At 41.9% G+C, this 14,117-nt stretch overlaps 1 protein-coding gene across 2 annotated transcripts in view; it reads left to right on the top strand.

The window, feature by feature from the left end:
- The first annotated feature begins 2,064 nt into the window (after positions 1 to 2,064).
- The window catches only part of CABCOCO1 (ciliary associated calcium binding coiled-coil 1), a 64,032-nt gene continuing 51,979 nt past the window's right edge, over positions 2,065 to 14,117 (top strand). Inside the window, exons 1-3 of one of the 2 annotated variants that reach the window (XM_084635423.1) lie at positions 2,065 to 2,214; positions 8,957 to 9,066; positions 13,394 to 13,563. In XM_084635423.1, coding sequence (XP_084491549.1) covers positions 2,179 to 2,214; positions 8,957 to 9,066; positions 13,394 to 13,563 — 316 coding nt within the window. In that variant the 5' untranslated portion in view covers positions 2,065 to 2,178. The remainder of the gene's footprint in view (positions 2,215 to 8,956; positions 9,067 to 13,393; positions 13,564 to 14,117) is intronic. The other variant, XM_084635424.1, reaches the window with a different exon arrangement.

Below are 14,117 nucleotides of genomic sequence, written 5' to 3' on the forward strand. Positions count from 1 at the left end.
CTGTGGGGGAGTCACGCAGGGGATGGGGGCTGTGGCTGTAGGGGGGTCACACAGAGGATGGGGGCTGTGGGGGAGTCACGCAGAGGATGGGGGCTGTGGGAGGGTCACGCAGGGGATAGGGGCTGTGGCTGTGGGGGGGTCATGCAGGGGATGGGGGCTGTGGCTGTGGGGGGGGTCACGCAGGGATGGGGGCTGTGGGGGAGTCACGCAGGGGATGGGGGCTCTGGCTGTGGGGGGGTCACGCAGGGGATGGGGGCTGTGGGGGGGTCACGCAGGGATGGGGGCTGTCGGTGGGTCACGCAGGGATGGGGGCTCTGGCTGTGGGGGGGTCACGCAGGGGATGGGGGCTGTGGGGGGGTCACGCAGGGGATGGGGGCTGTAGGGGGGTCACGCAGGAGATAGGGGCTGTGGCTGTGGGGGGTCACGCAGAGGATGGGGGCTGTGGGGGTGTCACGCAGGGGATAGGGGCTGTGGCGGTGGGGGGGTCACGCAGGGATGGGGGCTGTGGCTGTGGCGGGGTCACGCAGGGGATGGGGGCTGTGGGGGGGTCACGCAGGGGATGGGAGCTGTGGCTGTCGGGGGGTCACGCAGGGGATGGGGGCTGTGGGGGGGTCACGCAGGGGATGGGAGCTGTGGCGGTGGGGGGGTCACGCAGGTGATTGGAGCTGTGGGGGAGTCACGCAGGGGATGGGGGCTGTGGCTGTGGGGGGGTCACGCAGGGGATGGGAGCTGTGGGGGAGTCACGCAGGGGATGGGGGCTGTGGATGTGGGGGGGTCACGCAGAGGATGGGAGCTGTGGGGGAGTCACGCAGGGGATGTGGGCTGTGGATGTGGGGGGGTCACACAGGGGATGGGTGCTGTGGCGGTGAGGGGGTCACGCAGAGGATGGGGGCTGTGGGGGAGTCACACAGAGGATGGGTGCTGTGGCGGTGGGGGGGTCACGCAGGGGATGGGGGCTGTGGGGGAGTCACGCAGGGGATGGGAGCTGTGGCGGTGGGGGGGTCACGCAGGGATGGGGGCTGTGGGGTAGTCACGCAGGGGATGGGGGCTGTGGATGTGGGGGGGTCACACAGGGGATGGGCGCTGTGGGGGGGTCACGCAGGGGATGGGCGCTGTGGCTGTGGGGGGGTCACGCAGGGGATGGGGGCTGTGGGGGAGTCACGCAGGGGATGGGGGCTGTGGCTGTGGGGGAGTCACGCAGGGGATGGGGGCTATGGGGGGGTCACACAGAGGATGGGAGCTGTGGGGGAGTCACGCAGAGGATGGGGGCTGTGGGAGGGTCACGCAGGGGATAGGGGCTGTGGCTGTGGGGGGGTCATGCAGGGGATGGGGGCTGTGGCTGTGGGGGAGTCACGCAGGGGATGGGGGCTGTGGGGCGGGGTCACGCAGAGGATGGGGGCTGTGGGGGAGTCACGCAGGGGATGGGGGCTGTGGATGTGGGGGGTCACACAGGGGATGGGCGCTGTGGCGGTGTGGGGGTCACGCAGAGGATGGGTGCTGTGGCGGTGTGGGGGTCACGCAGGGGATGGGGGCTGTGGGGGAGTCACGCAGGGGATGGGAGCTGTGGCGGTGGGGGGGTCACGCAGGGATGGGGGCTGTGGGGGAGTCACGCAGGGGATGGGGGCTGTGGATGTGGGGGGGTCACACAGGGGATGGGCGCTGTGGGGGGGTCATGCAGGGGATGGGGGCTGTGGCTGTGGGGGGGTCACGCAGGGGATGGGGGCTGTGGGGGAGTCACGCAGGGGATGGGGGCTGTGTGGGGGGTCACGCAGAGGATGGGAGCTGTGGGGGGGGTCACACAGAGGATGGGGGCTGTGGGGGAGTCACGCAAGGGATGGGGGCTGTGGCTGTGGGGGGGTCACGCAGGGGATGGGGGCTGTGGGGGAGTCACGCAGGGGATGGAGGCTGTGTGGGGGGTCACGCAGAGGATGGGGGCTGTGGGGGAGTCACGCAGGGGATGGGAGCTGTGGCGGTGGGGGGGTCACGCAGGGATGGGGGCTCTGGCTGTGGGGGGGTCACGCAGGGGATGGGGGCGGTGGGGATCACAGAGGGGTGCTGGGGCGGATCGCGCTGCCGGGAAGCGCCCTGCGCGGCCGCTGCTCTCCCGGCCGCTACCCCTGCGCTAACGTCGCTCCCGCCGCCTCCCAGGGCAACGCAGAGACGCTCGGCCCGCCCGGCATGGCGGCCAAGGCGAAGGGGCAGGAAACCTGGCAGGTACCGGCTCCGCTCCCCGCCCCTTAGCGAGTGTCCGCAGCCCCCTCCGCCGGCCCCGGGGCCCCGCCCGAGGGTGGCGCGTGGCGGGGCCAGGGCTGCCCCCGTTATCCCGCCTGGAGGCAGCGCCTGTGGGCCGGGGCGGGCGCGTCACGGCAGCCTCCCGCTCCCCGGCACCAGCTGCGCGCGGCTGCCCCCCGCGCCGGCTCCCCGGGCGGGTTTGTAGCGGCAAGTGTGCCGAGGTGCAGAGAGCCCCGCGCGCTGGGTGCCAGAGCTTGTCGCAGGCTTGGGTCTGACCCTGAGTGTGCAAGGCCTTAGCCCCGCCTTCAGGGAGAAGGGAAGGGGTGCAGCCAGGCCTTGCTAGTTCAGCCGCCTCCTGCCTGTGAGCAGGTGTGCTTTGCAGGAGGCAGGACTCTTGTTGTGAGGTTGGCCAGCAGTGCTCACTCCTTTTGTTTAATAATCTGTTGGCAAGTCACATCCTGTTTATTTAAACCTTTGAGATGTTACTAGTTCTCCAGTTAGCTGTACAAAAGGGAAAAAGAAGAGTGTATGCATTAAAAATGTTGGTGACAATGAAATGAAAGTTTTATGCATGGTATAGACTTGTAATATTTACAATAAAGAGAGTTTAAGCAGAACACACACACATACACAAAGTGGGAAATTCCCATACCAAAAGCTTTTCTAAAACCAGTTGAGGTTGCTAACTGACAACTCTTTTAATTTACCCATTGTCTCATTAAAAGCGAGGAAATGATTAGCTGAGGTTATCAACGTTAAGGTTGTTCTGTGATAAAGTAACTTTACTTCATACTTAATATGAACTAATTATTCCTTCTGTGTGGACTGTAAAATTTAGAATGTCCTTAACTATAGTTGCTTTTAAGTGCTTGTGAATTTGTAAATTATGTGATAGGTAAGTCTATTGTTGTTTCTCAGCACCTTTCCTTGGTTTTTAAATGAAGTTTTTGTGATATATGTTTATTGTACTTGAAATATGCTGTGTCCTTTATAGACCCTTCTCAGTATACAGATTTTTCTTGGTTTATTCATGCTGAGAGAGCATCTTAATTTTTAAAATTTCATTGTTGGTCTGAGGGAAATGCATGCAGTTTTATTTTGCGACATGAACAGTATGGGAACAAGATTAGATTTATCACAGATGATATTATATTTTTGTCTCCATGTAATCCCTTCATTGATTTATGTACCTAAAGCCTTCTAGGGAGTTTCACAAATCCTCACAAGATTCCTCCTGAATGCTCTTTTTTTCTATACTAGATCTCGGATTTGGCTTATAGATGTGTGATTTCACAGGTAGACACACAACTCTGTATGGACTGCATTTCAGAGGAAGCTCAAGAGTACAAGTTATTCCTCTTTAGGTCGACATTTGCTTAAGTTCAAATTTTCTACCTCCAAATCCATATATTTCAGATGGTATCATGAGATAGTGTTATTTTGCTAATTCTGTCCATTCTGGGGGCTTATTTCACCCCAAATGCCTTAATGTGCAGATTCCATGCCCTCTGTAGAGCATTAGAAAATAAACCTGATCTTCATTTCAGTCAGAGGTGCTGGTTTCAGATGTTTAAATGCATGAATAAAGTTAAATTCCTCAAAATTGCGAAGTGGAACAGAGAAGATTTAGCCTATGGAAAGGTAAGTGCTGACAATACTTTATGACGTGTCAGCTTGACCTATTTCACTGACAGGTTTCAGAGTGGTAGCTGTGTTAGTCTGTATCAGCAGAAAGAAGGAGGAGTACTTGTGGCACCTTAGAAACTAACAACTTTATTTGAGCGTAAGCTTTCGTGGGCTAAAGCCCACTGCATCAGATGCATTCAGTGGAAAATAAGTAGGAAGATAGAGAGAGAGAGAGAACATTAAAAAATGGGGGTTGCCATACCAACTCTTAACAAGACCAGTCAATTAAGGTGGGCTGTTATCAGCAGGAGAAAAAAAAAACTTTTGTAGTGATAATCAGGATTCCCCATTTCAAACTGTTGACAAGAAGGTGTGAGTAACAGTAGGGGAAAATTAGCATAAATTTGTTAGTCTCTAATGTGCCACAAGTATTCCTTTTCTTTTCATGGGGAAATAGTTTTTAGTTAATGTAATGACGCATCCACTCCCAGTCTTTATTCAAGCCTAATGGACACAAATCAGACATCAAAGTATAATATTTAAAAACCAGTTGGAGAACACTTCAACCTCCTTGGACGCTCAATTACAGACCTAAAAGTTGCAATTATTCAACAAAAAAACTTCAAAAACAGACTCCAACGAGAAACAGTAGAACTGGAATTAATCTGCAAACTGGACACCATTAAATTAGGCTTGAATTTATAATGATACCTTGACATCTTTAGGCACTCAGACACTGTGGTGATGGGTTGATATACAAAACTCTAAGATTCTTTTTCTCTTTGATAGTGGGAATTTAAAAAGCCCGTGTTGAAGGAAATCCTCTTCTTCTGTAAAATGTATTACTAAATATTCTAGTGTTTTAGGAGAGATTTACATACTTTCCAAAATATTACTTTTATTTATATTAGTATCTGTAAACAGGTTGGTCGGGAAAACAGCAAAAAATTGGTACGATTCAATCAACTAAATTGTGTTTTAAAATAAGTATACTATACAGAAGAAGGCAACTTGTAGAAAATATATTGTATTTGAAATATATCACAGAAGTATTTTCTTTTTTTACAACTTTATAACAATTCCTATAAAGAGTTCAGAGTAAATTTCTTCACATAGTCTATTTTTGTTAGGTTTTATAATCTTTTACTCACATTTCTTAGTTCATTTAATGTATTTTAAATTAAGTTTATAGTGTATACTATTGTCTCAAGAATTTGTTTGATTACGAACTTGGTGATGTCATGCATTCTGCATTAAATTACATAAGTTTCAGGTTTTGGCTGAATCTAATGTTACTTGTTATGTGCGCTACAAAATACAGGGTACACTGTGCTATTATTTTTACTCTTTTTATCATCTGCAGAATCTCAAGACACAGTTTTGTTTTAGATTGATTAAACAGTCTTAACTGTTTGACCTTCTAAGAAACACACAATTATATATTACTGTTTGCAGAAAACACAACATTTGAATCATAAATATCGCAACATACAATATAAACAGGGTCTCATTTCTTCATTTGGTATTTTTATTACTGAGATATCCTTCATTATTTTCAGAGCTGCAGATTGTCTAGTAATAGTAAAAGTTTAATTTCAGAACAAATATATGCTGATCCAAAATCTTCTTGAAATCTGAATTGTGGCATCTCAGAAAAATACAATATTTTATTATTAAAAGGACACAAGTGCTTCTGATATTTTCTGTTTTGTTGATTTCTACTTTTTATTGCTTTAAATATACACCAAACATATGAGAACAAACTTCCATTTCTTAGTTTATAGGCTTTGTCATTTGCATGTGACACATCTGTTTTTCTCTTTTGAATGGAATTGAAATTAATTTGGCTATTTTTGTTTTCTTCCTTATTTATGTGACAGCAAGAGAAGTACAGTGGTTAAAAATAGTGGCTGTTGATTTTAATTTTCCAGTGTTGGAGTAGACAATGGAGGCTCTCTTAAATTGTTATTTAAGAATTGTATCTTAATTGTTTCATATAGACAGATTTTGGATTTAAAATATTTGATAGTTAATTTAATAATGAAATGCCTTATAAGGTAGTATAAGTGGGCTGCAACCTTTTATATGACAGTTGTTTGGCCTCCATTTTGTCCACAGTCATAGCCCCCGCCGTTCTGTGGCACTGTTTTGGAGGAGGTGCTCAGGTTTCTACACGCTTGAGTTACTTGATTTGATCTGAGGTATTTGATGGGTCTGTTTATTTATTAGTGTATTTTTTTAAAAGATTTTCATGGGTGCCCAAAGCATTAGATGAGTACTTTATATTGTAGTTTCATATACATGTGAATAAATAAATATCTTTGAGAGGTACAGAGACTCTTACATTCATTTTTCTCTGTCTCTTTTGAGGGACATAGTTCAGTTTCCTTCCAGGATATCATATCAGCAGTAATTTTCACAGATGTGCCTCATGGATACACCAGTCTGTCGAAAGACCCTCTCTGGTATTACTCATAGTATACTTTTTTAAGCCACCATTATCTTATTTGTTTTTCACTTAAGAGCTGGAGCTTTTCAATATCTGATGTTTAACCTTATGACTGTCCTGCAAACATTTTTCTTTGAAAAAAGAACAGGAGTACTTGTGGCACCTTAGAGACTAACAAATTTATTAGAGCATAAACTTTCGTGAGCTACAGCTCACTTCATTGGATGCGTACAATGGAACATATAGTAAGATTATATATATATATATATATAATATATATATATATACAGATAAGTTGGAAGTTACCTTACAAACTGTGAGAGGCTAATTAGTTAAGATGAGCTATTATCAGCAGGAGAAAAAAAAATTTTGTAGTGGTAATCAAAATGTCCCATTTAGACAGTTGACAAGAGGGTGGAGCATCATCAAAGATTTACAACCTATCCTGAAAAATGATCCCTCACTCTCACAGATCTTGGGAGACAGACCAGTCCTCACTTACAGACAGCCCCCCAACCTGAAGCAAATACTCACCAGCAACCACATACCACACAACAAAAACACTAACCCAGGAACCTATCCTTGCAACAAAGCCTGATGCCAACTCTGTCCACATATTTATTCAAGTGACACCATCATAGGACCTAATCACATTAGCCACGCCATCAGGGGCTCATTCACCTGCACATTTACCAATGTGATATATGCCATCATGTGCCAGCAATGCCCCTCTACCATGTACATTGGAAGCAGTGCAGGCGGAGGGACGTACTGGCCGCCGCTTCCAGCAGCTCCCATTGGCCTGGAGCAGTGAACCGCGGCCACTGGGAGCCGCGATCGGCCAAACCTGCAGACGCAGCCGGTAAACAAACCGGCCTGGCCCGTTAGGGGCTTTCCGTGCACAAGCAGCGGAACAAGTTTGGGAACCACTGGTATAACATAGGAGTAGTTTTTTTCATAATAAATGCTTTATTACCATTACTTGTGTCAGAGGGAAGTTTTTATTTTCTTCATTACTTTCATGCTGTTGAACTGTCTTGAAACGTACTTTAGGTCAATATTGTTACCGCTGGAGACAGTATAAAATGAAAAGCTAAGAAGAGTGAATATTATCAACTATAGTACATATGAAAATAGACTAATGCTTAACCAGCAAATATTAGTGTGTCCGGTAGATCTTTGGTACTCATTGCTTCTTGCAGTCCTGTTTTTTGCAGCCATAATCAGCTGCCCAGTTACGCCATCTCCAAGATTGTGGAAGTCATGCTACAACTCTGCAGCAGCAGAAGGGGTACTCTTCAGTGTCTCTTTCTCTGGCTATTGGTAGAATTAGCAGAGCACCAGTCCAAAATTGTACTCCCACCTTACCAGTACTCATACTGCCTTGAAGTGTGAATGTCAGTGATGCTGAATTTGAGCCAGCTTTGGAGGCCCTCTTCCATTTCTTTGTGTGTGTAACTGAGCACAAACCTTATTCCAGGAGCTTAATCCCACCTCATTTTTTTTCAAGTAAATGAAAAAATCCTTATAGACTTTAGTGGTATTGAATCCTATGAGTATAAAAATGTATACAATTCATGATGTCTTAGTGCTACTAGCACTTTCTTTTGCTTCACTACAGAAATATCCAAAAACTATTAGTAGATAAATATTCATTTTGCACAGCAATTCCATTTTAAAACTTTGTAATGATATAGCTTCCATTTTATAGTGCTTTGAATCCTCACAGCAAGGTTGAATCACTGTTAGTGAAATGGTGCTGAACACGGTTTGACCTTGTCTAAGCTTGTGTATGAACTGTGTTCATCACAAGTTCATCTGCACCAATTGCTGCCATTCATTATCAGCAACAGGACATTTTAGTAGTGTAGACTAGCCAATAGATAAGTGTCAGACACTGACAGTGATTTCATAACTTTTCTTGACATCTTGTTTCATTACTTCACTATTCTAATAACAAATTTTTATTTGCCTACTGATTGACTTTCTAAATTTTCCCACTGAAGTCAACTATATAATCCAGTCAAGTATTTCCCTTGACTTTAGAAGACCATTGCATTGTTAATTCATGTTCAGTTTATCATCTACTATCAACCACATATCTTGCTTTGTAATATTTCTGAATGAGTATTTCTTATACACACCACAGGGGAACAATTATTCTCAGCATTATGAGTATACATTTTCTTTGGAAAAGTAGTTACATAATTTAGATCACAGTATACATTTCCTTGTTTTTGTTGTTAGACTATTAGAAAATCATGTATTTATTTTTAATTGCACAGAATTAAATTGTCAAAAATGGGTTTAGTGGTTAACACGCCACTGAGATGAATAGGGAAAAGTCAAGCATTTGTTTTTCTCGGTACAGAGCAAATAGAATGGTAGAGCAGTTTCTGTCTTTTAAAAGTAAAAGTTCCCCTTTAGTTTAAGGTGGGTGAACAAGTTATTTTTCATGTATCCACCTAACTTCACCTCCATCCCTAAACACCGTTGCTGTCTTGTGTTGCTGGCAGAAAATTTCTCCTGCATTTCTATTTTGGTGTTGGATGAATTATCTTTGTACGAACGTTCTGTAAAGTTCTTTGAGAACAAAAGTGTTATGTAAATTAGATGATTGTATTTAAAAAATCTACTGTTTTTGTATAGGAAGAAGGCCAAGAACAAGATACTGTAGGTAGAGAGATTATGGCATGGACGTTTCTTTCTCTTCCCCAAATTAGTGCTTTGTCAGAACAAAATGTAGAAGGAGTTCAAAAGTAAGTAACAGTAATATATAACAGATATAGATAATGCTGGTGCTTGTGTCTTGGTGAAAGAGAACTTGTGTGATTTATCAGTTGACTGTTTTTGTTGAAGATATCAGGAGTGATAACTTTGATATTGATCATTTGGTGTGATCTTGCCTTCATAAAAGACTTACGTTAAATCAAATTCTGAAGGTGGTGAACTTGAAGGAAAGTAGTGAACTTGCCACTACCTTGATCTTTCACTATGATACTAATTCATGACTTTATTGAAATTAAAAAATCTCATTTGCAAAAGAAATGAATAACACTAGTACTCTGTGCAAGACAATTATTTTAATATAGCTGGTTAAATTAACTCCACCAGCACTGCAATATTGATTTATATATGTGGGCAAATGGCATTTTTTGAAGACTTGTATGCTAAGTGAATGATGATTTAATCCAATTTTTGGGACACTTGTGGACAATGGCAGTAATGGAGTAAATAAGAAAATATGTTGGTCTCAGAATGTACTCTTCTCCTATATTCTCTCCATCTTTTTATTTTTCTTTCTCCTTTGCTCACTTTCTTTGTATGAATATTGCAAGTTGATATGGTTTTGGATATTCGATGTTTTTAAATATATACAGGTGTGATTTGTTTCGAAAGTGCTCAGTGAGTTGGGCTGACTGCTCCCATTGTAGGTAATGGTAAAGCTCCTATTGACTTCAATGTGAGTAGAGTAGGGCAAAATTGAGCACTTTAAACTGCCTCCTCCTGTGTCTTAGACCTCATTTTTAGGTTTCAGATTAATGTCTAAGGCTGAAAAAATAGAGGAGTTTGGATATAATAAAAACTGACCCTTAAGAAAGTGGCAAAAAGCTTCATATGAAGCTATCTACGTTCTTAAGGATTTAGGAGTCAAACTTTAGGCATCCACAATTGAATGTGTTGGTCTTAAATTTCAGGGGTGACATTTTCAAAAGTGCCTATGTGACTGAGGCGCACACGTCCCATTGAAAGTCACCTAGCAGTAAGTTCTTAGCAAGCTAAAGTCAATGGAACTTATGCTCTAACGTTACTTAGGTACTTTTGAAAATTCTGCCGTTAGTGGATAAATACAAATGTTTTAGATAAGATTAAAAAGATATGATTCATTACCTTGAAATACTCTTTCTCTTTGTTGTTAGGAAAAAGATCACTTATTGTTGACCTAGTGGGATTCCATAGAGAAATTGGAAAGACATTTTTCCCCATCTAATATTAAAAAGATTTTTCCCCCATTTACTCTTTTACTCTGCACAATAGATCTCCTACTTGTGGCATTAGAGAATGAAACATTCACGTCAATTGAGACCAAATTTCATTATCACCCTGTAACACAATTTCTTGTCAAAATCTCTCATCTAAGATTAGAAAGGAAAATACTGAGAGACCTTTGTGCTTCTCTTCATTTCAGCTGATATATATACACTTTCACAGATGGATCTTAAATTATGACATGTACTGCATTTGACTGAAAAGAGGATGCTTCAAGGGCATTTTAGGTAGCACAAACAATTTAGTACCAGTATTGAAACATCTGTCTCTCACCATAGGGCATCGTTTTTATATACTGTAAGGTTTCCTGGCCACTGTTGTGCTCGATGGATTATGTGTCTGATGTGTTATAGCAATATCCTTGTTTTGTCTATTGATCTAAAGATTTTACTGCTGCCCACCACCATAGTACCTGAGCATCTTCCATGAAAAAAATAGCAATAGTAATAATAGAAGATATATAAAGAATCTCATTGTGTCAATCACATACATTGCAGAATATTGAAAAAATGAATATCAGAAAACCCTAATTCCCTTGAAATAACGATTGTGAAAGCATAATGTTGGCAAAAGCTTATAAGACAGAGGATATGGACTGTTTCAAACTTTGGAAAGTTCACAGTTGGCCACGCTCCACTTCCATTTCAGTACATGACTCAGTGTTTTTAACCAAGTTGTATATATACAGCTGCACAAATTCATCATGTAGAACAGAGGTAATGCTTTAACCAAAACTTAATGAATTATGTTCTTTATATTGTTCACTAGTGAGCCTTTATATTGTTCACTAGTTTGATTAATAAAACACATCTTTTTTTTTTTTTGTATCCTTCAACAGTATAACTTTCTGGCTTTGTGAACACTGTGAACAGTTAGTTGCCTATTCGTAGGTCTGACAGTACTTTGTCTTTTTAGGAGGGAATAAGAAGCAGAGAAAAAAGATTCAGATTTTTTGGGAAGTAAAAACAATTATCACAGTTGGCATCTTTATTGGCCATCTTAACTGGCCAAGGACCGAGAGAACATGGAATCTAAACTATTTTCTCTAAAACACAGTTGAGGTATACTGGCGGAATTGCAAACTGAAGTCCCCAGCCGTGTCCCTCTCTAATCCATTGCATTAATGCAGAAAAATAAAAAAGGATAGTACTAATTCTGAACACAATAGGCATAAATGAATATGGTCAAAAAAAAAGCATGGCTTTTCTAAGGAGAAATTTCTCCTTTCTAAACTTTGTTATTTAGAAAAAAATAAAGATTGAGACTTTTTCAAAAGCATCTAAGTGACTTGACTTTCAAGGAGACTTAGGCCCCTAAGTGCCCAAATCACTTTTGAAAATGAAACTTATGCTACGAAATTACTTAGGCACTTTTGATAATTTTACCCAATATTATTTAGTTGAATTTTCAGATATAATGTAAGTTTTGTTCTTAAGGGAGCATTAAAGAACATGAATAGCCTGAGATAAAGAGCAAAGTCTTATTATCAATTAAAAACTTGTGTAGCTGTGAGAAATAAAGAGTCGTAATGAGAGAGATAAAGAGTAAGGAGGTCCCCAGGAATCAATAATAGGCTGACTGAGGAAGTGTACGCTGAGTTGGTGAAGGTTGCGTATAGCACTATGCAGTTGATTAGTAAAGATTTGGAGAATTGTGACAAACTCCAGATGGATTTAAACATGTTGAATATTAGACAACTTCATTGCAGATAACACTAAATTTTGAAAAAATGTAAGCATGGGTGAAGAAATTTTATGGTGATGAATTTGCAGGAACCACTGAGAAAAGAGACTTAAGAGGAGTAACGATGGCTACTCTGTACAGCTGCAGCGAAAAGGCAAATAGGATGATTGGTTATATTAAACCTACTAAGAAAAAGAATTCTGAAAATGACATTATATTGACAAAAAATACAGCCTAGAAAGTTTTCTCTGTTCTATGTCATCTGATGGGTCCTAGGGGCTGTTGAGGTCAAAGGGAGGCCCTAGGAGCATGGCTTCGTTAAAACTGCATTGTCAGGACATGGCAGGGGTCAGTATTTAGGGTATGGGCCTGTGCATGAATGGCTGTAGCTTACTGCAGATACCCTAGGAAATATTGCAACAATAAATGCTGGTATGAGAATTCTGCCATTTGATGCTGAAATTGCACAAGAATGACTTGTGGGATTTTGTCACCATCCATTCTGAGCCTAAACCCTAGCCTTGATTTGGCCTCAAACCCAAATCTTTAGCCTAAACCTAATTTACATCTTAACACTGCATACCTGACCCATTTGTGTTTGAGTGTTCCAGACAGATTTCTTAGTACAACATAGTAAAATCAATTATCGTCACCAGTGAGTATTATGTTCATTATCATTATTATTATAAAGGCAGGTGTCACGTTATCATGCTGTTTGAGTCATAGTGTTGTGACTGCAACCTCAACTTTGCTCCCAGATGGAGCTGCAGCTAGGACCTTTTTGTAGAAAGTGGAGTTGCAATGAAGCTTACTTTTATAAGTGTATGTGAAGACAGGGTTCACAGTATTTTTCCTTTCTAGTCTCATTTCACCCTAAAACTTCCCAAGAAAATAAAAGCTGATTTTCTCTTGGATTTTCAGCTTCATCTCACTCAATAATTTGTGAATTTTAGATCTCCTTTATATCTGTTACATGTCTGTTACATAGAAGACTTTTGATTTTGTGGTTGCACATCTCACCCGAAAGATACAAGAAGGGATACCTTTGATCAGTCAAATGTGTCAAGTGCACCCACTGATATACAGATGAAGTCATCGTACCATTTTTTCTTCATAACTTACACTTAAATGTAGTATCATCATAACTTGTATTTTAATGTACCTAAACAGTGCTTGAGGAAACATGAAGAATTGGGTTCATGTTGCTAATTACTGATTTGTCCTGTGAACAGTATTAATGTATTAAATGATATAGCTGAATCAGTTGCCTGGAATACACACATGATTGCAGGCAGACTAAATCAAACTTGTGGAACCTTTCACTTGATTTTATACTTCACCTTTCCACCACAGAAAACTGGAAGAGTTTCTCAATTTCAGACAAATTAAGACATCTTTGAAGGAAGCTGTTTTACTAGATTATTATGTGTCTGGATTTTGGTGGGCTAAAGAGATGGACTTCACTCATCTACAGCTCTCAGGATTCATGGCCATCTTAAACTTTCTGTTGGAGAACCTCAGCAGTAAGTATAATTCTTAAAATATTCACTTGAACAGAAACTTAGCATGTTCTCTCAATTACTTGTTTTTAATGTAAGTAGTTAATATTTTAATTAGAAATAAATATTAAATTATTCATTTTCTCCCTGAGTATCAGCATGGTGTGTGCATTGTATTTTGGATATAACTCTTGGCTGCAGTTAAATTTTTATTCCTTCAGAAAAGAATAGGTGAATTTTAAAAAAATTAAACATATAACAACTTTTTACCATATTATTACCTTGCAAAAGGTCCTTGAATAGAATTAGTTAGGAATTTTGCCAGAATGTACATATGCTTCATGGTTAGGAAAATAATTGTTAGGAATTCCAGTTGTCTTGCTATAGAGTCTTCACTACACGAATACCTTAATATGGATTAACTGTACTAATGAAACTATTGAGAAGAATGGAAGCATATCAGAAATGAGTTTTCCTGGGTGTATCTGTGTTCGTGTATGTGTATACATAATACTATAGGCAGGACTGGTAGTGCTGGCTGTGGTTAGGTTTGCCTGACATTTTCCATTATAAAACCC

The sequence above is a fragment of the Lepidochelys olivacea genome, assembly GCF_965140295.1.
Source record: "Lepidochelys olivacea isolate rLepOli2 genome assembly, chromosome: 7".
Classification (NCBI taxonomy): domain Eukaryota; kingdom Metazoa; phylum Chordata; order Testudines; family Cheloniidae; genus Lepidochelys; species Lepidochelys olivacea.